The sequence below is a fragment of the Mobula hypostoma genome, chromosome 9, assembly GCF_963921235.1.
Source record: "Mobula hypostoma chromosome 9, sMobHyp1.1, whole genome shotgun sequence".
In the NCBI taxonomy this organism is placed as follows: Eukaryota; Metazoa; Chordata; class Chondrichthyes; order Myliobatiformes; family Myliobatidae; genus Mobula; species Mobula hypostoma.
This window is the reverse complement of record NC_086105.1, coordinates 55316161-55338722: the sequence shown is the minus strand read 5'-3', so window position 1 is coordinate 55338722 and position 22562 is coordinate 55316161. Positions and strand designations below refer to the sequence as shown.

The 22562-nt window shown below is 43.2% G+C and overlaps 1 protein-coding gene across 3 annotated transcripts in view; it reads left to right on the top strand.

Moving 5' to 3' along the window:
- Positions 1 to 890: 890 nt before the first annotated feature.
- Positions 891 to 22562, top strand: part of LOC134351735 (lysine-specific demethylase 7B-like) — an 88303-nt gene continuing 66631 nt past the window's right edge. For 2 of the 3 annotated variants that reach the window (XR_010019245.1, XM_063058327.1), the window contains exons 1-2: positions 891 to 1047; positions 21896 to 21981. Coding sequence is in view for 2 of the 3 variants with exons in the window: in XM_063058327.1 (XP_062914397.1) it covers positions 929 to 1047; positions 21896 to 21981 (205 nt within the window). In the remaining variant the exon portion in view is untranslated. Of the gene's footprint in view, positions 1048 to 2392; positions 2603 to 21895; positions 21982 to 22562 lie in introns of those variants that run through there. The other variant, XM_063058328.1, reaches the window with a different exon arrangement.

Sequence of the window (22562 nt, the reverse complement as noted above, 5' to 3'; positions counted from 1 at the left end):
GCGAAGGCAGGTGAGACCAAGAACAGAGTAGCCATACTGAATGGGGGGCTCGATGGGCTGATATAATATAGAACAAAGCAATAAGCTGGAGGAATTCAGCGGGTGGACCATCTTTGTCAGTAGAAAGGAACTGTCGACGCTTTCGGTTCGAGACACTGAATCAGGACTGAGAGTACAGAAAGGAAATGGCCTGTGAAGAGGGGGAAAGGTGGGAGTGTGAAACGTCGGTAACAGCTTTCACCTCCACAGATTTGCCCGACTGGCTGAGTTCCTCCAACAATTGGGTAGCTGCTTCAGATTTCAGCATTTCTCGATGGGCTGATCGGCCTCCTCCTGCTCCTTATGTACCACACTATCTTTTATTGCATCCAGATCTGGTTATCTCCTACTGTTTTGTGGGTCCGATGCCCATTGACAAATTTCTCCCTCTCCAGACTGAGCTGCGGGGTATTTCACCACTACATTGCAGCACGTGTGTTTTGTTATTCCCGCCCCTAATTGGATAGCAGGTCACACCCCGTGCCAAATACACCAATCACTGCGTTCTTTCCGTCAGGTAACCGCCCCTTTAAGGCGGGGCTGACTCTTACCTGACCAATAACATTCCCGATGTTTGCGGTCGGTTTAAAGCCCACTTGCAATTTGACTCCTGAGAGGCGGGACGTCTAAAAAGACGTGATGTCGATTGGCTAACAATCACAGTCAATGGTAAGAGATCAGATTCAGGGCAGCCAGTAATATCACAGAGAGGCGGGCACAAATGCAGCTACCCGCCTGTGATTGGTGTGACCTGCCGCCACTGATGTACGGCAGCCGGAGCATATTCGCCCACCTCGAGCACGAATGGCTAGCAGCGCCGTCAATCATCCGTTTCCGGCGGCGGCCGAAGGCCCGGCCTGTTGTGTTTTTTTTGTTCTCTGCCCGGCCAATGTGCGGCCGGGCTGACAAAATGGCGGCGGTACCGGTGTATTGCGAGTGTCGGCAGCCGTACGACGCTGGTCGCTTCATGATCGAGTGTGATGTCTGCAAGGACTGGTTTCACGGCAGGTAAACAGCTCGGGGGCTCACCCCAGGACCGGTGGTGTAAAGGGAGAAGTGAGGGTCCCTTTGCCTTTAACGGCCGGCCGGCCGGCCCTACCGTCCGTAACAAAGGGAGCGGGGCCGGGACCAAGTGGTGCCGCCGGCCCGCTGGTGCAGCGGCTGTGGGGAAGTTCGCCGCACTCCGTGGCCGGGGCTCTCCGTTTGCCAACACGGCCTCGGACTCCCAGCGGGCCTCCGAGTGCCTGTGGCACCGGTCCATCCCGGCGCTGGCCGTATGAATCCTGGCCACTGTGGAGAAGACAATCCCCCTGCTCCCACCCCCTCAGTCCCATGACTCCGCTCCGCCCTCCTGCCACAGTGGAGACGCCAGCCCCCGCCACCACAATCCCCGTCCATACCACCCCCCCCCCCCACCGTCGTCCCGGGACCAGGTTTGGCCCTCACCCCCACTTTGGAAATCGAGCCCCAGATCTGTCTGTGCCTCTTTGTAGCTGTTTCCTCTCGTTATTCGTCAGGCTCCGTCCGCTTACTTTCCCTTCTAACTTCTGTTCCCCTCTCGGCCTCCGAGCAGTTCTGCTCGCTCCTTTGCCCACTTGTGTAACTTGACCGACAGCTAATGTAAACACTACGGGCCTCCTCGCAACTCCGCACCGAAGCCAAACGTGGCTCTCCAAACTCAGTCAATATGAACGGAGTGGAGTCATTCGGCATGGCACGGCACTGGGCCCCCTGGCCTGCCGTGCCCTCGTTGACCATCCCTGCCACCTCTCTGCACTCGGGACAATTCTCAACGATTCGCTAGCCCACACATCGCCTTCGTGATGTGGGAGGAACCGGAGCAACCCAGGCAGGCACGGAGAATTGGGCAGACCCTCACATCCCGAAATCGGGATTGATCCTCCGTTACTGGACTCTGCCTCAGCTGAGCCAAAGTCTTCTACAATGGGCGGAGCAATTTAAAGAGACTAAAGTACTTCGGCGTGGGTTTTAAAAGAGCTAGCCCTGCAGTTTCTTCCCTTGCAGGTTTCAATAGCTCCAGAGTTATTTCATCTGGGCCTGGTGATGAATCGAAAATAGTTCTGTTGTTTTCAACGCGTGGATGATAGTCTGTGACCAGTCGTATTTGAGGGCGTAACCTGGAGACAGTTCTCCCCAAACTATTTTCTGCCCTTCATGCACGTATCGCCAAGTCTTTTGTGTGGTACTTTTTCAAATGTATTTGAAAGTCGAGAGTGCTATATTGTATCCAGTGATTTCCTTCTTATCTACTGCTTGTATCCTTTCTGAAGAAAACTAAGATTGTTGAGACAAAATGCCGGAGGCACTCAGTAGGTCAGGCAGCAAAGGAAGAAAGAGTCGACGATTAGGCTGAAACCCTGGTGAAGGTTCTCAGCCCGAAATGTTGACTTTTCCTTTATTCCTTTGCATAGATGCTGCCTGACCTGCTAATTTGCTCCAGTATTTTGTACGTGTTACTCTAGATTTCCAGGATTTGCAGAATCTTGTGCTTAGATTTTTCAGACATCATGTGCTGTTCATAACAAAATGACTAAGTGTTGTGGTAAGTACTAGTTTGATTTTGTATATTAGCTCTGTCATTGAGCTTTTCCTTGTATAAACTGTTTCCCCTCCAGATACAGAGAATCAGAACATTTACAATGGAGGAGCAGGTCATACTGTTTATCATGTCTGTGTGGGTTTTAAAAGAGCTAGCCCTGCAGTTTCTTCCCTTGCAGGTTTTAATAGCCCCAGAGTTATTTCATCTGGGCCTGGTGATTTATGCAAAGGTGCTGAACTCCTCATGATTTTCCCCATGATGAAAATTGCTCTCATCCAATATTTCATACATTTCACAACCTGCCATGTCTCAATGGGGGAATTATTTGTGATTAATTGATATTCTGTTTATAAATTTTTAGAAATCTTTCTAAATTAAGCCAGGTTTGTTTTGATTTTGTTTCTATTGAAGTTTTAAAACTTCTGGTGGAGTTGGTATTTGCTCCAGTATAATCTGAATGAAGACCTTTTGCTGATCTCTACATAAAGCAGCACGCTTACTTCCTAACTTCCTGTGTGTGTCTTGCTTTCATCCCGTTTTCAGCAGGCAAAATACAACTTTGAGACATTTGATGGCTTGTGACATCTTGATAATTGTATTAAGTGGCTGATTAAAGAGAAGCAAGGATAGAGCCCAGTTCATGTGGGAAACTCGGAATCAGGTTTATTAACACTGATGTATGTCATGAAATTAGTTTTGGCAGCAGTACAGTGCAATACAAAAAAACATACTGTAAATTACAGAAAGTAAATACTTATAAAGTAAGTGCAGCGGAGTTCATGGACCATTCAGAGATCTGATGGCAGAGGGGCGGAAACTGTTCCTAAAACATGATGTCTTCAGGCTCCTCTTGGTAGCAATGAGAAGAGGGCATGTCCTGGGTGGGGGGAGGAGGGAGAGTCTTTAATGATGGATGCTGTCTTTTTGAGGCATCAACTCTTGAAGATGTCCTCAATGCTGGGGAGGTGGTGTCCGATGACGGAGTTGGCTGTGTTTACAACCCTCTGCATCTTTTTCTGATCCTGTGCACTGGCCTCTTCAAACCAGGCAGTAATGCAACCAGTTAGAATGTTTTCCGAGGTACATATGTAGAAAATTGTTAAGTGTTTGGTGACATCCCAAATCTACTCAAACTCCTAATGAAATGTAGCTGAACCAACACTCATTTCCAAACACTCAGATAGCAGAGCATCAGAGCTTTACTGTTTTGGGGCAAGTGACTAATATAGTGGCTAATGAAATATAGCCATGTAATCATATATTGCAGAACCATCAGTTTTTCCAAACAGTGCATTTTCATAATTGTGTCAGTTTGCTGGGCCCAGGATAGATCTTAAGAGATATTGACACCCAGGAAATTAAAATGTCCACTCTTTCCACTGTTGAGCTCCCGATGAGGATGGGTGTGCATTCCCTCGACTTCCCCTCCACAAAGTCCACAATCACTTCCTTGGTCTTACTGACGTTGAGTGCAAGGTTGTGGTTTCTGACACCACTTAAGCAGCCGATCTGTCTCACTCCTGTATGCCTCCTTGTCACCATCTGAGATTCTGCTGACTACAGTTGTCATTAGGGACTTTGTAGATGGAGTTTGAGCAGTGCCTAGCTGCACAGTCGTGGGTGTAGAGAGTTGATCAGTGTGCTAGGCACACATCCTTGAGCTGCGTCTGTATTGATTGTCATTTTATGCAGAAGTTGCTCTTGGAAACTCTCCCCAGTTATGACACACACAAAATACTGGAGAACTCTGCAGGCCAGTACAGTTGATGTTTTGGCCTGAGACCCTTCAGCAGGACTGGGGGGGAGAAAAAGATGAGTTCAGTAGATTTAAGACGTAGAGGGGGAGGGGAGGGGCAAACACAAGGTGATAGGTGAAACTGGGAGGGGAAGGGGTGAAGGAAAGAGCTGGGAAGAATCCACTCCTCATCTTTTTTTTGCTCCAGTTTTGCTGAAGAGTCTCAGCCCAAAACGTCGATTGTACTCTTTTCTGTAGATGCTGCCTGGCCTGCTGAGTTCCTCCAGCATTTTGTGTGTGTTGCTTGGATTAACAGCATCTGCACATTTTCTCTTGTTCCCAATTATGACTTATCCAGTTCACACATTATAACATACTTTTTGTTGACAGCACTGAAAACCATTCTTAAGATCTGTGCATTTCCTGTTGAGGATATTTGGGATTGCGTAAGACAAATTGTAGAGCATTGTGTTGCAAAACCTGTGGGTGAGATAAATATCTGTGGTGGTATGTTATGAGTCACTCTGACTTTTGCTTTATTCAGGATGAAAATGCCAAATACTGCACAATTTATTTTGCTTTTGACAATCATGCTGTGTGATTATATTTTTTTGCCCCAGCTCTCTATTCTTGGTCAATCCTTTGGGCTTGGGGACAACTTGCTTCTGCTCCAGTTTAGAAATATTAATAAGGTCTATTTTAGATCTGGAAGTTGTGTGTGGGGAGGGGGGGGCAGATTGAGATAGTTGATCGAGTGGCCTTGCAATTCCTCTGTCGTTTTCACTGGGCACCTTTGTTTCTGTCAAAGAGAATTGGTGCTTAATTTCTGCTCCATTCTGAGAAATACTTAGTTTGTTGGTATTCCAACACATGATAGACGTCTTTCCATAAGCACTGCTGTCTGCCTTATCCCACCTGAATGAGTGGTGTTTGCTGACCTAGACATAACCCTTGTCAACAATTTATATGACACTTTAGTTCTGTATGAGAAGCTTGAACTCACCACTTGACCTAACTTTAAAGGTGGCGGATGCTTTCATGACAGATAGTGAAACCAGTTGTCCTGGGATTCCACGACTCACCTGTTACTATTTCTAGCTGTAGTGGTGAAAAAGGAGTTGGGATCAACTTGAGGACTTGACTTCAGAGTGGCACGCATGGCAATACTGAGTTGGGGAAGACACAAAGGCAGTTTCAGTATATAAGCAGATTTATAGAAAAGTGCTGGAGGAACTCAGTCACTGATGCAGCATCTTGCTTTTCTGAGTGGAGTGCTCAGTTTTCCAAGAGTTGGGGAGTTGGAGTGAGGTCTTGGTCAAAAGACCTTATGAAGATTGAAGAGCATGAATACCGACTGGAAGTGGGGCATTTTATAGTAATGAGATGATAAAAGGATATGGGCGTGGTAGCAGGAAGCAACAAGACAGCAGTTTTCTTGGTTACAAAAGTTATTGTTCATTCCAGAAGGTTCCAAAGTGTCAGGGTGCAATATGAGATGAATACAAACCCTTGCATTTTTCTCTGGACTTTGTTCTCATTAAACAATGTAGACCGTTGATCCAGAAATGCCCCAAATTCCAAAAGTATTGTCAGAATTTTAAAATTGTTCGTTGTCTTACTGCTTGATTTTTCTTTTCCCAACGTACAAGTCTGTTTGGCTTCTTGTGTGCCTCCTATCTCTCTCACTCCTCTGTGACTAGGCCTTCAATTGGCCAGCCCTGAAACACTGCTTTCTTTTTATTTTTTAAACATCCATACAAACATACCTCTTGGACTAAGCCTGCCCTAATATAGTAAAGCTCTGATAATTGCAAACTGCCCATTTGGAAACGGCAATGGTTCAGGCTCACCAGCTGATGTGTCCTATTATCCATTGAAACTCTTGGTCCAGCTTCCCGTGCACCCCTGAAATTTGCCCAGAGCGAGCCAGGACTTTTCACTTTGGAGTGAAAGAGGATGAGATGGTGTTCAACATGACAAGAAGCATAGATCAAATGGAAATTAGTCTTTTTTTTCCAGGGTGGAAATGGCTCATACAAGGGGGCTTAATTTCAAGGTGATTGGAGGAAAGTATAGGGAGGATGTCAGGGGCAAGTTTTTTCCAGAGAGTGGGGTGGTGGCACAGGCAGATACATTAGGGGCATTTAAGAATTCATGGATGATAGAAAAATGGACAGTATGTAGGAAGGAAGGGTTAGATTAATCTTGGGGTCAATGTCCTATACTGTTACTGCATAACATCTCAAAAATGTGAATTAAATATTTTTGACTGAATTGATAGGAATAACACCCAATAGCTCAGGAGAACTGTCAGGTGAGTGCCCCCAAAGTGGTGAGTGTTCTGGACGTCAGAATTTTACTGAATGCCTTAGTTTCAAGCTTTGTCTGATAACACTGCTGTGAAATTTTGTAAAAAAAAAATGTATTAGAATGGTAATGCAAATTATTTTTTGGTTAGGGCTACCGTTCAATTGGAGGATTAATCTAGAACAACAATTTTTATCTAATTAGTTTTTAAACCCCTCATGGCCTTACCATTTGTCTCTAATGCTGTAGGCTCACTGACTTCCTTTAGCCTATAAGGAGAGCTCTTGTTTTGTTCCTCCATTGGCACCTCTCTAGACCCCTCTAAGTATCCTAGTAATCCTTTTCCAAGATGATCTTCTCCTGCTTTTAGGTCTCACATCATGGGCACCATTTCATACAGCCTTCCTTTATTTGTATTTTATCTGTGTTTTCTCCCTGTTTCTTTGCAAAGTGCTTTGAGTTGGATTCAGATTTATTTCTTGCATGTACAGCTTGGAGCCGAATACCCTCATGGAGATGCTTATTGAATTCAGGAGAAAATTGTCTCCTCTCCATCCACTCATCATCAACAACTCTACAGTCAGCACCGGTTAAACATTCAGGTTCCTGGACATCATTATTTCACAGGACCTCACTTGGGAGAACCGTATGTCCTTCATTAACAAAATGGCTTGGTAGAAGATGTACTTTTTGCGGCAATTGTAAAATTCCGCCCTTTCCAGAACACAGTGTAATTCTATACCTCCATCATGGAAAGTATCCTCAGATCAGACATGACTGTCTGGTTTGGTGCAGCTCCTCTCACAGTGTATGAAATCTGCAGTCACAGGTCATTGGCTGCAGGACTTGTACTTGTCCCAGCGCAAAGAAGTGGGCAGGAAAAATCATTGCAGACATAACCCAACTTGCAAATTGCCTTCTCCAAAAGCTCCCTTCTGGAAATTGATATAAGGCTATTAAAACAAAAACCATGTAATTTTAAAAGTTAATTCCCCAGGCAGTTAATCTGATCAACCATTCTAGTTGGCCTCTCTCCACACCCCCCCCCCCATTACCTCAGTGACTGCACTACACTGTAAACACTTTAAACCACATTTTTTAAATGCTGTTTACATTGCAAGTACATGCTGGTGTTTATGTCTATTTTATTTCATATCCATCCTCTATAATATTTATATCTATATATATTTCTTCATAATTGTTGAATATTGTTTACTGGCCAACAAATCACAGCAAGTTCCTAATACATGTATATGGCAAATATACATGTATATGGTATAGTAAAATGTGTCATTTGCATTAACAACTAACACTCAAGGATGTGCTGGGGACAGGCTGCCAGTGTTGCCACACATCCTGGCAACAACATAGCATGTCCACAATGTTCAGCACGATGTGAATTGTTATTTAAATAGTTTGAATCCATTATCCCTTTGATTCTGAGAAATCTCAAACTGCAAGTCTGGTTTAGTACTTATCAATGCAAGCAGTAACTTGAAAATTGTCAGCTGCCTGAAATTCAAATGGGATCATATAAGATTCTTTATCATTCTCTATCCTGGAGGGCAATGAGACTCAGTCTTTGGTTGTATTCAAAACACAACTCGGTAGGTTTTTGGATGTTAAAGAAATTTAAGGTTATTGAGTTGGGGCTTGAGCATGGATTTTGAGGTAGCAGACTCACTATTATCATTTGAATTACAAATTGGGCGGTCATGGCAGGGTGGAAAAAGGCCCAATGTGTCCATAAGACATAGGAGCAGAATTAGACCATTCAGTCTGTTGTCTGCTCTGCCATTCCATCCTGTTTGATTTGTTATCCCTCTCAACCACATTCTCCTACCTTAAGCTTTAACACCCTTACTAATCAAGAACCTATCAAACTTGTTTTAAGTATACTCAATGACTTGGCCTTCACAGCCATCTGTGGCAATAAATTACACAGATTTATCTTCCTCTGACTCAAGAAATTCCTCCTCATTTCTGTTCTCAAGGGACATCCTTGTATACTGAGGCTATGCTCTCTGGTCTTCGACTCCCCCATTATAAGAAACATCCTCTCCACACCCACTGTTTATAAGCCTTTCAATATTCCATAAATTTCAATGAGATTTCCCCCTGTCATTCTTCTAAACTCCAAAGATCTAAAACCATCAAATGCTCCTCATTGGTTAATCTTTTCATTCCTGGGATAATTCTCATTAACCCCCTTTAGACATTCTCTAATTCCAGCACATCCTTTCATAGATAAGGGGGCAAAACTGTTCATAATACTCTGTATGGTCTGACTAATGCCTTATAAAGCCTAGGCTAATGCCTGAAGTCCAGTACTGAGTCTGTAGCCATCCATTCCATTGGTATTTCATGTGCTCATCAAAATCCCTCTTAAATGTTGTGGGGTAGGGAGGGGGACTACCTTGAATCTCTCTGGTTGTAGATGATTCAGCATATTTTGGAAATCCAGAGCAACACTGTGTGTGTGTGTTTTCTTTTGCGCTCAGGTTCCTATTAAATCTCTTCCCCTTCAAAGAAAACAAACCTAGTCTCTCCCCATAATGGAAATGTTCCATCCCAGATGATATCTGCGCCTTCCAGTATAACCACTTTCTTCTTATAGTGTGGCAGCCAGGACTGAGCACAATATTACAGCTCCTTTACAAACATAGATGAAAGAGAAAGATGAAAAGAGTGCATCATGGATGAAAGAGAACTTGAGTGCTGTGTGGGAGGAAAGCTTTCGATTGACCTTGGAGTAGGTTAAAAGATCAGGACAACATTGTGAACTCAAGGGCTTGTACTGTGTTGTACCGTTATATGTTCTAAACATTGTACCATAACCTCCCTGCTCTTGTCTTCATTAGTCATCGCATAGAATACAAGTATTCTGTATGCCTTCTTTACCTGTGCTGTTGCCTTAAGAGATCTGTACACCAAATTCTCTGTTCCTTAGTACTTCTTGGGGTCCTACCATTTGTTATGTACCTCTCATTCCCATTTCTTTCAAGATTGTATTTCATCTGTTATTTCTCTTCCTGCCTGTGCCACTTCTATAGCTGGAGACTATTAGGCAATTTTTGAGCATATCTTTTGCATTTAGATTTAGGTCATTAATGTAGGTATCAAATAGCAAGGCTTCTGGCTGCAATTCCTATTTACGTAATCTGTCGCTGGTTCTAAGGGCTGGATGGCCAATTCCTGCTCTTACTACTGTTCTTAGAATTGAGCTTCTTGGTTTTGAAGATTACATCAACAATATAGGTGTCCCCTGCTTTTCAAACGTTTGCTTTACAAAACCTCTCTTTTAGGAAAGACCTACATTAGTACCCTGTTTTCGCTTTCGGAAGGTGTTTTCACTGTTACGAAAAAAATCAGCGCGCGATAAAAGGCAGCGCGCGCCCCGAGCAGCCGCTCTTCCCCGGATTCGGAACAACATTCTCGCTGGTATTGCTTAAACACATGCCTGTGAGCAGTTGTTTGCAAGATGAGTTCTATGGTATTGGAAAAGCCTAAAAGAGCTCGTAAGGGTGTTACACTTAGCGTAAAACTAGACATAATTAAGCGTTTCAATCGTGGTGAACGAAGTAAGGACAAAGTGAGTTTGGATTGTGGAAGCTGACGAAGATGATGTTGAAGAGGTTTTGGCATCCCATGACTAAGAACTGATAGATGAAGAGCTGATGGAATTGGAAGAAAAAAGGAATTGGAAGAAAAAAGGTTAACAATGGAAACCGAATGCAGTAGCAAACTGAACATGAAGCAACTGCGTGAGATTTTTGCTGCAATGATAAAGTACGACTTCAATTTTGAAAGGGTATGTAGGTTTAGGGGATATTTACAAGATGGTTTGAGTCCTTACAAAGAACTGTGTGATAGAAAGATGCGCGAGGCTCAGCAGTCAAGCAAGCCTTCCACATCAGCCACAGCAGACGACGAACCTCGACCTTCGACATTGAGGCGGGCAGAGATAGAAGATGAGCTGCCTGCCCTAATGGAAACAGACGATGACGAGGTGATACCCCAGTGTCCCACCACCCCATCACCCAGGCCACGGACAGATACCGATTCGCGGAGAATGCAGCAGTAGCCGGGAGGCACACAGCACATCTTTAAGAAAAAAGCCGAAATAAACATGCTAATTAATTAGGTGCCGCCCGACACGTAATTGTTGGTCCAGATCAGAGACGACACAATCGGAAATTGGCACTGATCTGGGCTGACAATTATGTGCTGGGCGGCACCTAATTAATTAGCATGTTTGTTTCGGCTTTATTCTTAAAGATGTGCTGTGTGCCTCCCGGCTACCGCTGTACCCCTACATGCTTCGCGGATCAGTATCTGTTGGTGGCCCGGAGGGTGGGGGCCACTGCACCACCCCAACCTGCGATGACTCAGCCTAACACACCACCATCAGTGTACTCGGCGCTGTCCCGATTCCGGTAAGTGATACTACACTGTACATACATTATTTCTACTTTATATAGGCTGTGTATTTTTATGTGTTATTTGGTACGATTTGGCAGCTTCATAGTTTAAAGGTTACTGGAGAGTGCCTGCGCCGTGTTTTTGCCAACAGCGCTTGCGTGAGATTTTCTGCTGACGGCACTTGCGCGAGATTTTCACTACGGAGAACAGTTCGGTAATGATTGTGGAAAAGTATTTCTACTGTACATAGGCTGTGTATTTATCATATCATTCCTGCTTTTACTATACGTTACTGTTATTTTAGGTTTTATGTGTTATTTGGCATGAATTGGTAGGTTATTTTTGGGTCTGCGAACGCTCAAAAAATTTTCCCATATAAATAAATGTTAATTGCTTCTTTGCTTTACGACATTGCGGCTTAAGAACCATTTCATGGGAATGCTGTATCTTCGGATGGCGGGGGAAACCTGTACTTGTCCAAATGAACATTATCTCTCTGAGTTAACTGCTCGAGTGCATCATGGAGCTTGGAGCTTGAAGCTCTATCAAAACTGTGACACATCCACTGAAATGGAAGAATTTCTAATTCAAGGATCAACTTTATTCACATATACATTTACAGGTATTAGGAATTTGTTGTGCATTGCTCAGGGTGTGACATGCAGCAAAAAGAGTTATAAGGAATAAACAATCATAACAAATAAAGTTACAGGTTGAAGTATGGATATGAATTAAAATATACATAAATACCAGCATATATTTACAATGTAAACAACATTATTAAAAAGTGATTTTTAAAGTGTCTATAATGCATATTACAGGCAACTTATAAAACTTCTAAATCCTTTAAACCTGGGGTCCATGGACACCTCAGTTAATGGTAGGTGTCCATGGCATTAAAAAGTTTAGGAACCCCTGACCTAAATATACTTCTGAACTACTCTCACTGCAATCTGCAGCCTGTGGTTTCCCTTCAACATACTTCTAAACTGTCTTAACTAACTAATGATTTCAGAATCTTCTGAAGGACACAGCGGACTTAACACTAAAGCATGCAGGTGAGGTACCTTTAAGCAGATGAAGGTACATCACCATAGCTGAAAGAGAGGGAAGAGGGGAGGTCTCCAAGCCAGGCAAAAGCAACGGGGTATGAACTTCCCCTTCCCAGCACCTTGTTAGCAAACGTACAGTCGCTGGAGAACAAAACTGAGGACCCAAGGGCAAGATGGCTGTTTCACTGATACTTTTAACCACTGGCTTCGGCAGTCTGAGGTACCCATTTGCCTCAAGCAGGCTTCAATCACAGCAAGGTCTGAGAAGAATATGATAACCTGATTCAATGACTTTTGTCCAGCAGCACTTAAATCCACTCTGAAGTGCTTTGAAAGGTTGCTGATGAAACATATCAACTGCTTGAGGAGTGACTTGGATCTGTTCCAGTTTGCCTACTGTCACAATAGGTCACAGCATTTGCCATGTCATTGGCTCTTCACTCAACCCTGGAACATCTGGACAGCAAAGAAGCTCTTTGTCGACTACAGCTCAGCATTCAATTCTATCATCCCCTCAAAACTCATCAATAAGCTTCAAGACCTAGGCCTCAATTCTACCTTGTGCAATGGGATCCTCGATTCCCGTACTTGCAGACCCCAGTCAGCTCGGATTAGCAGCAACATCTCCACAATCACCATCAGCACAGATGCACCACAAGGCTGTGTGCTTATCCCCCTACTTTACTCACTTTACACTTATGACTGTGATGCTAACCACAGCTCAATGCATATTTAAGTTTGCTGACAACACCATTGTCATTAGCTGTATCAAAGGTGATGACGAATCAGTATATAAGATCTGGCTGAGTGGTGCCACAACAACAACAACTCAATGTCAGCAAGACCAAGGAGCTGATTATTGACTTCAGGAGGTGGAAACCAGAGGTTCAGTGGATCCTCATTGGGTGATCAGAGGTGGAGGGGATCAGCAACTTTAAAATCCTCAGTGTTATTATTTTTGAGGATCAGTATATAATCAGTATATAAGATCTGGCTGAGTGGTGCCACAACAACAACAACTCAATGTCAGCAAGACCAAGGAGCTGATTATTGACTTCAGGAGGTGGAAACCAGAGGTTCAGTGGATCCTCATTGGGTGATCAGAGGTGGAGGGGATCAGCAACTTTAAAATCCTCAGTGTTATTATTTTTGAGGATCTGTCCTGAGTCCTGCATGCAAGCGTTATTACGAAGAAAGCACGGCAGCACCTCTACCTTCTTAGAAGTTTGCAAAGGTTCAGCAACTCATCTTAAACTTTGACAAACTTCTGTAGATGTGTAGTGGAGAGTATGTTGCCTGGTTGCATCATGGCCTGGTATGGAAACTCGAATTGTCTTTAATAGAAAAGCCCACAGAAAGAAGTGGATACAACCCAGTCCATCAATGGTAAAGCCCTCCCCACTACTGAGCACATCTACATGGAGTGCTGTCACAGAAAAGTGCATCATCATCAACCCCCATCATCAGCCTCTTGAACCAGAGGAGATAACTTCACTTGTCCCATCACTGAACTGTTCCCATGACCTCTGGATTCCCTTTCAAAGACTCTTCCTGTCATGTTCTGGAGATTTATTGCTTGTCTATTATTGTTACTTTTTTCCTCCTTGTATTTGCCCAATTTGTAATCTTTTGTATATAGGTTGTTTGCCTGTCCTGTTCAGTGATGTCTTTCATTGTTTCTATAGTGTTTCATGAATTTTTATTTACTGTGAATGCCCGCAAGAAAATGAATCTCAGGGTTGTATATGGTGACATGTATGTAATTTGATAATAAATTTTCTTTGAATGTTGTCTTGGACACATAGAATATTTTGATATGTATAGATTTTTTGGGTCTCCTTATTCAGGGGTCCCCAACCTTTTTTGCACTGCGGACCGGTTTAATACCGACAATATTCTTGTGGACTGGCCGACCGGGGGCGGGGGGCAGGAGAGGGGATAGGGTTGCCAACCGACAGGAGTAGCAGTCAAATACGTTGGGTTTACCCCGAGGGACTACAATGACCATGAAGTCTTATGCGGGCACCAGTGCGCATGCATGTACGTGCCGATTTTTTTCTACAAATCGTTTTTGGCGATTCTGTTCGGGGGGGGTGGTGTTAATCGTGACCGGAATATAGGTGATATTTCGTTTCTATAAGGGTTTATCTAACCCATTTAATATTAAACACACAGTGCATATTTTCCTCGCATGAATATAGCGATAAGTCAATTATCAGGGGAGCTTGAAGTAAGTGCTGAACGAACTTCCAGTAGAGTGGTTGAGGCAGGTTCGATATTATCATTTAAAGAAAAATTGGATAGGTATATGGACTGGAAAGGAATGGAGGGTTATTGGCAGAATGCAGGTCGGTGAGACTAGGTGAGAGTAGCGTTCAGCACGGACTAGAAGGGCAGAGATGGCCCGTTTCTGTGCTGTAATTGTAATATGGTTATATAAATAAGTCAATAGCATCATAACATTTTAAGTAACGTTTGGATATTAAACACACAGCACATATTTTCCCGTATGAACATATAAAATGATTGCAACACACCAATATCGCTGAATCAGTGGGAGCCCTGGGCTTGTTTCCCTGCAACAAGACGGTGCCATCGAGGGGTGATGAGAGACAGCGATACTCGAAGGGGGTTCCTTATGTCCAGTCTATTCCGCAATTTAGTTTTCGTTGCATTCATTGCAGAGGTATGTTGGAAATGGAAGCAACGTTTTCAGTGCTTTCCTGGCTATCTCAGGATATTCAGCCTTGACTTTGATCCAGAATACTGGCAGAAATATTATGCCAAACAAACTTGTCAGCCCACCGTCATTTGCAAGCTCGAGGAGTTGATCTCCTTCCCGCGCTGACATGGATGACGCATGGGTAATGACCTCGCGTGCGTAATGGCTCAACAGTGGCTGTGACAGGGAATGAGGAAAGCTGCAGCTGACTCCTATCGCCAAATCATATCATTTCCTCGCGGCCTGGTAGCGCATGCTTTGCGGCCCGGTGGTTGGGGACCACTGTCCTTATTGATGTTATCATATCACAAGTGATCACATTGACAGCTAGTAAACAGGGATGGTGCCAAGAAACTTACAAAAGGAAAACCATGAAGTATGTAGATGGATTTACAGTCAACTAGATAAGAAGGCTGATGATGGCCTGCCAGCTTTTCTAGAGCATTCCAAGAGCAGCACAAGGCACACCTCCAAATAAGGTACCAACCAAATGAAACTGCAGTATGTACTCAGTTGAAATGGATTTGAGATTGTGCAACCAATGGATGAAATCAAAGCTCTGCAGTTCTGCCAGCCACTGTGGGGAATGGTGGTGAAAAATTATACTGGAAACAGAAGAGAAAGTTTGAAGAGCATTCCCATTCCCAAAGATGAATCAGATGCTGTGGGACCCAAGCATTCTAAACATCCATTATGAGTTAACCTGACTGGCTTGTAGCTCCTATTTATCCATACTTTATGATCACTTTGCAGTTCTCACCCCTGGCATCACATTTGTATCTAAGGATGAGTTAAAGTTTATTATCTATTTCAGGTTTCCAACCTTGCTTCTCGAGTTCATTCATCCTAGACCAAATGGCTTAACTTTTTAAGTCCAAACAGGACTAGCTGTCTTCTATTTGCATCAATCTTTAGATTGTGACAGCACCTCCTATGTTAAAAGTTGATGAAAATTACTATCATTCTTCACTCATGCAGTCTCCGCTGTAATTGACCTCACCCCTACTTCTATTAACCTTTCACTATGTGTGTTCTTTCTGTTAGGTGATCTGACAGATTAATGTCATGTTCTGTCTTTACCCTTATTTTTTAATCTACTCGCTCTGAGCATTGTATGTTTACCCTAGTTCTAACTTGAATTCTTAACCTTGTTGAATATTGTGAAGAACCCCATGCACCCCTCATACAAACTCTTCTCCCTCCTGCCGTCTGGCAAGAGGTGCCAAAGCACTTGGGCTCTCACTACCAGACTGTGTAACAGTTTCTTCCCCCAAGCCATCAGACTCCTCAATACCCAGTGTCTAGACTGACATCTATATTATTTATTATATTGAAATTTGTCCTCTACTGTGCCTATTGTCTGGTTTATTAATTATTATTGTACTGCCGTGCACTGTTTTGTGCACTTTATGTAGTCCTGTGCAGGTCTGTAGTCTAGTGTAGTTTTTGTGTTGTTTTACATAGTCTACTGTAGCCTTGAGTTCTCTCACATAGTCTAGTGGAGTTTTGTGTTGTTTCATGCAGCACCAGGGTCCTGGAGGAAAGTTGTCTTGTTTTTACTGTGTACTATACCAGCAGTTTATGGTTGAAATGACAATAAAAAGCGACTTGACTTTTGCCTCCAGTTTTCTTTCTTTTATCAGCTAGAAAGCCTGCCCTTTGTTTGCTCGTTGTTGCCATCTGATGGAAAGGTACTTGAATTGCACCCAACCCACTTCTTTCTCAGGAAGAGTCAGTGACCCAAACCATTGACTGGTTTCTCTTTCCGCAGATGCAGCTTGACTGGCTGACTTCCAATACTTCTGATTTTGTTTCTTTTTCTGGCAACTACAGTTTTATTTGTTATCTGTTTCTATTTTAAGGGAAGTGGTGTTGTTCATTTATAGTTTTGCCTGCCAGTGCTTAAACCCAATCTATCAAAGTTGGATCCATTCTAAATCCACTAAACTTGCCCCTCTTTTCTACTCCACCCCCTCCAATTAAGTATTTTTAGTCTAGATACTGTGGCATGGCTGGAAACATGACCAGGATTTGATCCAGCAAGATGAGGGCAAATTTGAGTGGTTACTGAAGGGCAAGGGTGATTCAAGATGGTGATAGTTTGAAAATATGAAGGAGTCAAAGTTCTTGTGGAATTTTTTGAAGAGAAGGATTTTAAGTGTGGACATGAAATAGGGGAGGGAATGCGATGAGGGAATGGAATTATTCATGATATGGGTTAGCATGAGAACCAGGAAGATTGCTTAAGTTAGTGAGAATGAGATCAAGCTGCAAGGTAAAATTGAGAGAGTTTAGATCTTTCATAACTTTTCTGTCTTAAAGTGATTAACAGCTCATAAAGTAGTTTTGACAGGAAAAACAGCTATGTTGCACACTGCTTGCTCTCATGAATAGCAGGAAAGCTCTCTTAATAAAACTAGTTGATGATAAATACAGATTGGGACTCCCAAGGATAACTGATTTTCACGAGAATGTCATGGATTTTGAAATGTCCTAATGTGATTGGGTGGAAAGTGGGATGCTGGTAAGATTGTGTCAGGTGTATTGTGTGGTTTAGTTTTCATGTTTGGAAGGTTGATTGCTGGGGTGAAATGATTGACACAGGAAGTAAGGCAGAGCAGATTGAAGCATAGAAGAATGAGAGGTGATCTTAATCTGGGGGTAGGGTGGTGATGCTGAGAAGATTTTCTTTTCCTTCGGAACCAGCTGTTATAGTTTCAGAATAAGCAATTGCCTGTTTTGGATGAAAATGAAGAATTTTTTTCTCCGTACAAGGATTTGTGATTTTTTAATTTCCCTTGAGTTGAATCTCTGAACATATTGAGGAGGAAGATGAGAGGCAATTGCATTACAAAGGAGTGAAGGGTTATGCAAAGTGGTGTTGAGAGCAAGATTAGATCAGCCACCATTTAAGGAAAGATACAGTGGTGCTGGAAGCAGTTTAGAGGTTTACTCCAACACCTATCATGGATGAATTGACTTGTGAGGAGCAGTTGGACTTGTATAAGCTGGAGGTTAAAAGAGTGAGTTGGGAATTAGGTGACACAAGGATAACAAATGGATCCCTAACACAAGTTGATGCTTATATTTATTTTACAGGAGTAAATTCTCCTGCTAGGGAATAAAGAAAATTATTTACTAAGGACTGTGCACCTTTGGAACTCTTCAAAGGCCAGCAAAGCAGAGTCTTCAAACATTTTTAAGGCAGAATGAGAGAGTTTCTTCAGGGAAACCTGGGTGTATAAAAGGGTCCCTGGATTCTCAGGAATGAGGTGATGAGGTTACAGTCAGATCAGCCATGCTGTCAAATGATGGGGCAAGTTTGACAGACCAAATGACAGCTTCGTGCTTGTGTGAGGACTTGGTTAAAGACTATTCTTATGAAGACCTTAACTGCCGAGTAGGAAGCAGACTCTACTGTAATTATTGAAACTGGACATGTACTTTCTTAAAACTGTTCAGGATTTAGGCATTTGTGATCCCCAGCACATTCTCGTCATCACGAATGAAGAAAATGAGATTGCGTAATCACTCCAGATGTCAGAATTTTCCTGCTCCTGATGTCTGGTTTCTTAGTAGTTGGGTGGACTTTGGAAGCTTGCCAGTCTGCAGAAGGGCTGAGACCGGTAAAAAGCATACTGTGAAAAGAGCAAAGACACTGGCAGGTTGAAAGACTGTGATGCATTTCCAGTCCAAGAGTGCTTTGTATTTATAATTTATTACCTCCTTGGGCCTTCAGGGGTTTTCTGGTTAAACCATTTCCTTTCCTGATGTAGAAATCATGAGTTTTTACTGGTTCTATTTGTGGTAGACCTGCAGTTGACCAGGTATTGTGGATTCTCTGACTTCTGGTGGTTGGGAGTTGCTGACCTGGTTGGAAGGGTTCAAGTGAAAGGCTGAGACTGTTCATGCTGATCTTAACTTTGCTTCTTTAGAGTCAGGTTGATGCAAATGCAGCAGTGAATTAGGATGTGGTCAGTGCAGTGGTTCCCTGCACCCTCATGGTGTTGATAATGCAACTGCCCTTGTGGATAGTCACTCCAATGGAGTACAGTACTAATCTAATGGGTGTCGGTTCACAGACTGAGAACATTACCTGGAAATCTTGTTCTTTCTGCCTGAAATGGTGTCGGTTATGAAGGGACCACATTCTCTGTTTAGTCAGGGTAAAGTCTGTTGTTAGCTTTTACCAACCCCTTCTCTGCTAATTTTACTTTTCCAGGGGTTTACATCCTTGTAGCTGGACATTGAAGCCACCAAGGAGAACTGGCTCACTCCCCCCCCCCCCCATCTGAATTCTTTTGAGGAATTTCTCATGGTCCGAACAAAATACTTTGGTTTCATTTGTTGGCTCCCTGCTAGAGTTAGCAATTGAATTGCGAGAGTGTTTTTAAGTCCACAAAGGGATTTGCTAAAACTTTACGTTATGTTATTGCTGACAATGTGAACAGCTGGATGAGATGGGCTCTGCCAGTTGTCTCCCCCTGTCCCTATTGATGACTCTTGAGTTCCAGGATTTGAGTGTGATGTAATGATCAGATCTGCCACATTTGGGGTTAAGATTTTAGGATGAGTTTAATCAAACCATAGAGTGAAATGTGTTGTTTGCATCAATGAGCAGCACCACCTGAGAGTGTGTGGGTAGGAGGGGTGCAACCCGCAAGTGTCAGCATGCTTCCAGTGCCAACATAACACGCTCACAACTTGCAAACCAATGTGGGAGGAAACCAGGGCAGAAGAAATTGAGAAGAAACCCAGGTGGTCACAGGAGGAACATACAAAATCCTTACAGAAAGCATGAGAGTTGAACACTGATTGCTGGCACTGTAAAGTGTTACGCTAACCGCTAAGCTACCGTTGTCCACAGGGTGATTTTCCTGGTCTTCAGCTTCATTTTTGCAAAGTCCAAATGAGCCCTTCTTGGTTTCCTTCAATATGGGGTGGTAGTTACACACCAGTTTTGGCTTGCACATGAGGTGTAGTACTTCTTGGTTGCGGTGGGGAGGAATAAAGAGCCTAGCTCCCAAATTGCTCTCGTTGGATGCTAGTAGCTAGCTCTGAGTTGGGTTCAGGGCAGTGTGAGGGGAGAGATTCAACTCTGGATCTGATGCAGATTTGGGAAAACTGGTGCATTCAAAGTAGGGCTGGTTGCCACCAATCTCAGTGCCAGAGGAATTGCACAAAAACCTGTGTTGGCTTTTCTCTGTGTTCAGAATCAAACTGACACCCAAGTTTCAAAGAAAAAACTAGTGTCTGTGTGTTTGATTCAGAATTAGGTTAATTACCATTGACATGTCATGAAATTTATTTTGTGGCGGTAGTATAAAACATAATGAAATACTAGTGACACACATCAAAGTTGCTGGTGAACGCAGCAGGCCAGGCAGTATCTCTAGGAAGAGGTACAGTTGACGTTTCAGGCTGAGACCCTTCGTCAGGACTAACTGAAAGAAGAGCTAGTAAGAGATTTGAAAGTGGGAGGCGGGAGATCCAAAATGGTAGGAGAAGACAGGAAGGGGAGGGATGGAGCCAAGAGCTGGACAGGTGATTGGCAAAAGGGATATGAGAGGATCATGGGACAGGAGGCCTAGGGAAAAGGGGGGGGGACCCAGAGGATGGGCAAAAGGGTATAGTGAGAGGGACAGAGGGAGAGAAAGGAGAGAGAGAAAAATAATGTGTGTATATAAATAAATAACGGATGGGGTACGAGGGGGAGGTGGGGCATTCTTTTTCTCTCTCTCCTTTCTCTCCCTCTGTCCCTCTCACTATACCCCTTGCCCATCCTCTGGGTTTTCTCCCCCTCCCCGTTTTCTTTCTCCCTAGGCCTCCTGTCCCATGATCCTCTCATATCCCTTTTGCCAATCACCTGTCCAGCTCTTGGCTCCATCCCTCCCCCTCCTGTCTTCTCATAGCATTTTGGATCTCCCCCTCCCCCTCCCACTTTCAAATCTCTTACTAGCTCTTCTTTCAGTTAGTCCTGATGAAGGGTCTCGGCCCAAAACGTCGACTGTACCTCTTCCTAGAGATGCTGCCTGGCCTGCTGTGTTCACCAGCAACTTTGATGTGTGTTGCTTGAAATTCCAGCATCTGCAGATTTCCTCATGATAACGAAATAGGATATTTACAAAAAGATATATAATAATAAATAGTGTAAAAAGAGAGGAAAATTGTGAGGTAGTGTTATGGACCACTAAGCAAACCACTATCTTGTCGTAGGGTTTGGAGGCTTGTGTGCCTCAATAACCTGGAGAACTGTGTTGACTGGAGTCAGGGCCTTGTGCTTTGGCTCTTGGTAGGGTCACCCATGCCAGTCAGATCAAAGGGTGTTGGCCAGACTAAATGTGCTCCACCAGTCTTCCAGTTATGATAGATCAGCTCCCAACTAACAACCCTAACTGGTCAAACAAAATTGTTACAGAAAGAGCAATGAAGAATCCTATATTTGTGTGTGACTGTATGGACAGACAGATGGAGTTCTATGTTTGCTGCATTTTTCCACACGCTGTATGTTCTAACGTCTGCCCTGCTGTTCTACTTCTGTTTCATATTGCAACGCTCCAATTAGCTAGCGTTTAAAATGTATATCTCTGGAGTTATTCATGATGACAAGTTGTTGAGGAGCAAGAAATACTGCATTTATTTGTATTCCTATGGTGTTTTTTATTTGTGATATTTAGAGCTCAATGCTGTGATTTGATTATATCTGCTGTTTCAGTAATAGGTGAAGATTGTATTTGCTGATATTTGTTCTTTGCTGCAAACAAGTGACAGTGTAGTCACAATCGGGTTTGGGGCTAAAGCCTGGGGTTTATAAACTGCACATTTCCATAGTCTGATTCCTTGTGTAGAGGGTCCGAGAGATGTGTGTGAACGTTTATAGATTGCAATGTATTGGGTTGGTGGCCTTACAAAGTGGAAATGTAGAATCTGTTTAATGTGTGATTATAGAAATACTGGGTTATTTAACAATCTAATAGTGAGGTGGATGGTTTTTACATGGTAACGGGGTTTAGCACTGGTTAACGTCATCTATTCGAGTTTTTATTTTTTTGTTTCAGTTGTGTACGAGTGGAGGAGCATCAAGCTGTTGACATTGACCTGTATCACTGTCCAAAATGTGCCGTATTGCATGGGGCCTCTCTGAGTAAGTACAAAGATAGAACCATTCTAAGATAATATCTTGCTGCTTGAATGATGGTTCACTTTTCTTTAAATGTTTTTTAAAAATTAGAAAATGGAGACAGCTTTGAAACTTTGGTGATCTCTATCATGCAAAGCACAATTCTGTAGATGGTTAAAATTGAAAGTAAAAATGTAAAATACTCAAAATAGTCAGTAGGTTGGGCAGCATCTCTAAAGAGACACTCGAGATGACTGCTGTAGGTTAAAGGGCCCTTCTCAGAACTTGGAATCAGAGAAAATCAAAGTTGCAGGGAGGGAGGAATAGATGGGACAAAAGAATTATGTCTGATAGGGAGAGACCAGGCTTGCCCTGGGGATGAGTTGTCAGCTATTTCAATCTGGTTGAGGAGAGAACGTGAGTTGTGAAATGCAGAACTGTAGGATGTGGGTATTGCATCTCTTGCATTGCATGGTAAAATATCATGGGGATGGGAGTAATTGGTGGTGATAGAAGAGGGAATAATTTCTTCAAAATGCTGAAAAAGTAGGGAAAAATGTCATTTGCTGGAGTTTGAGTGGTGAAACTTGTGAATGATGATCATT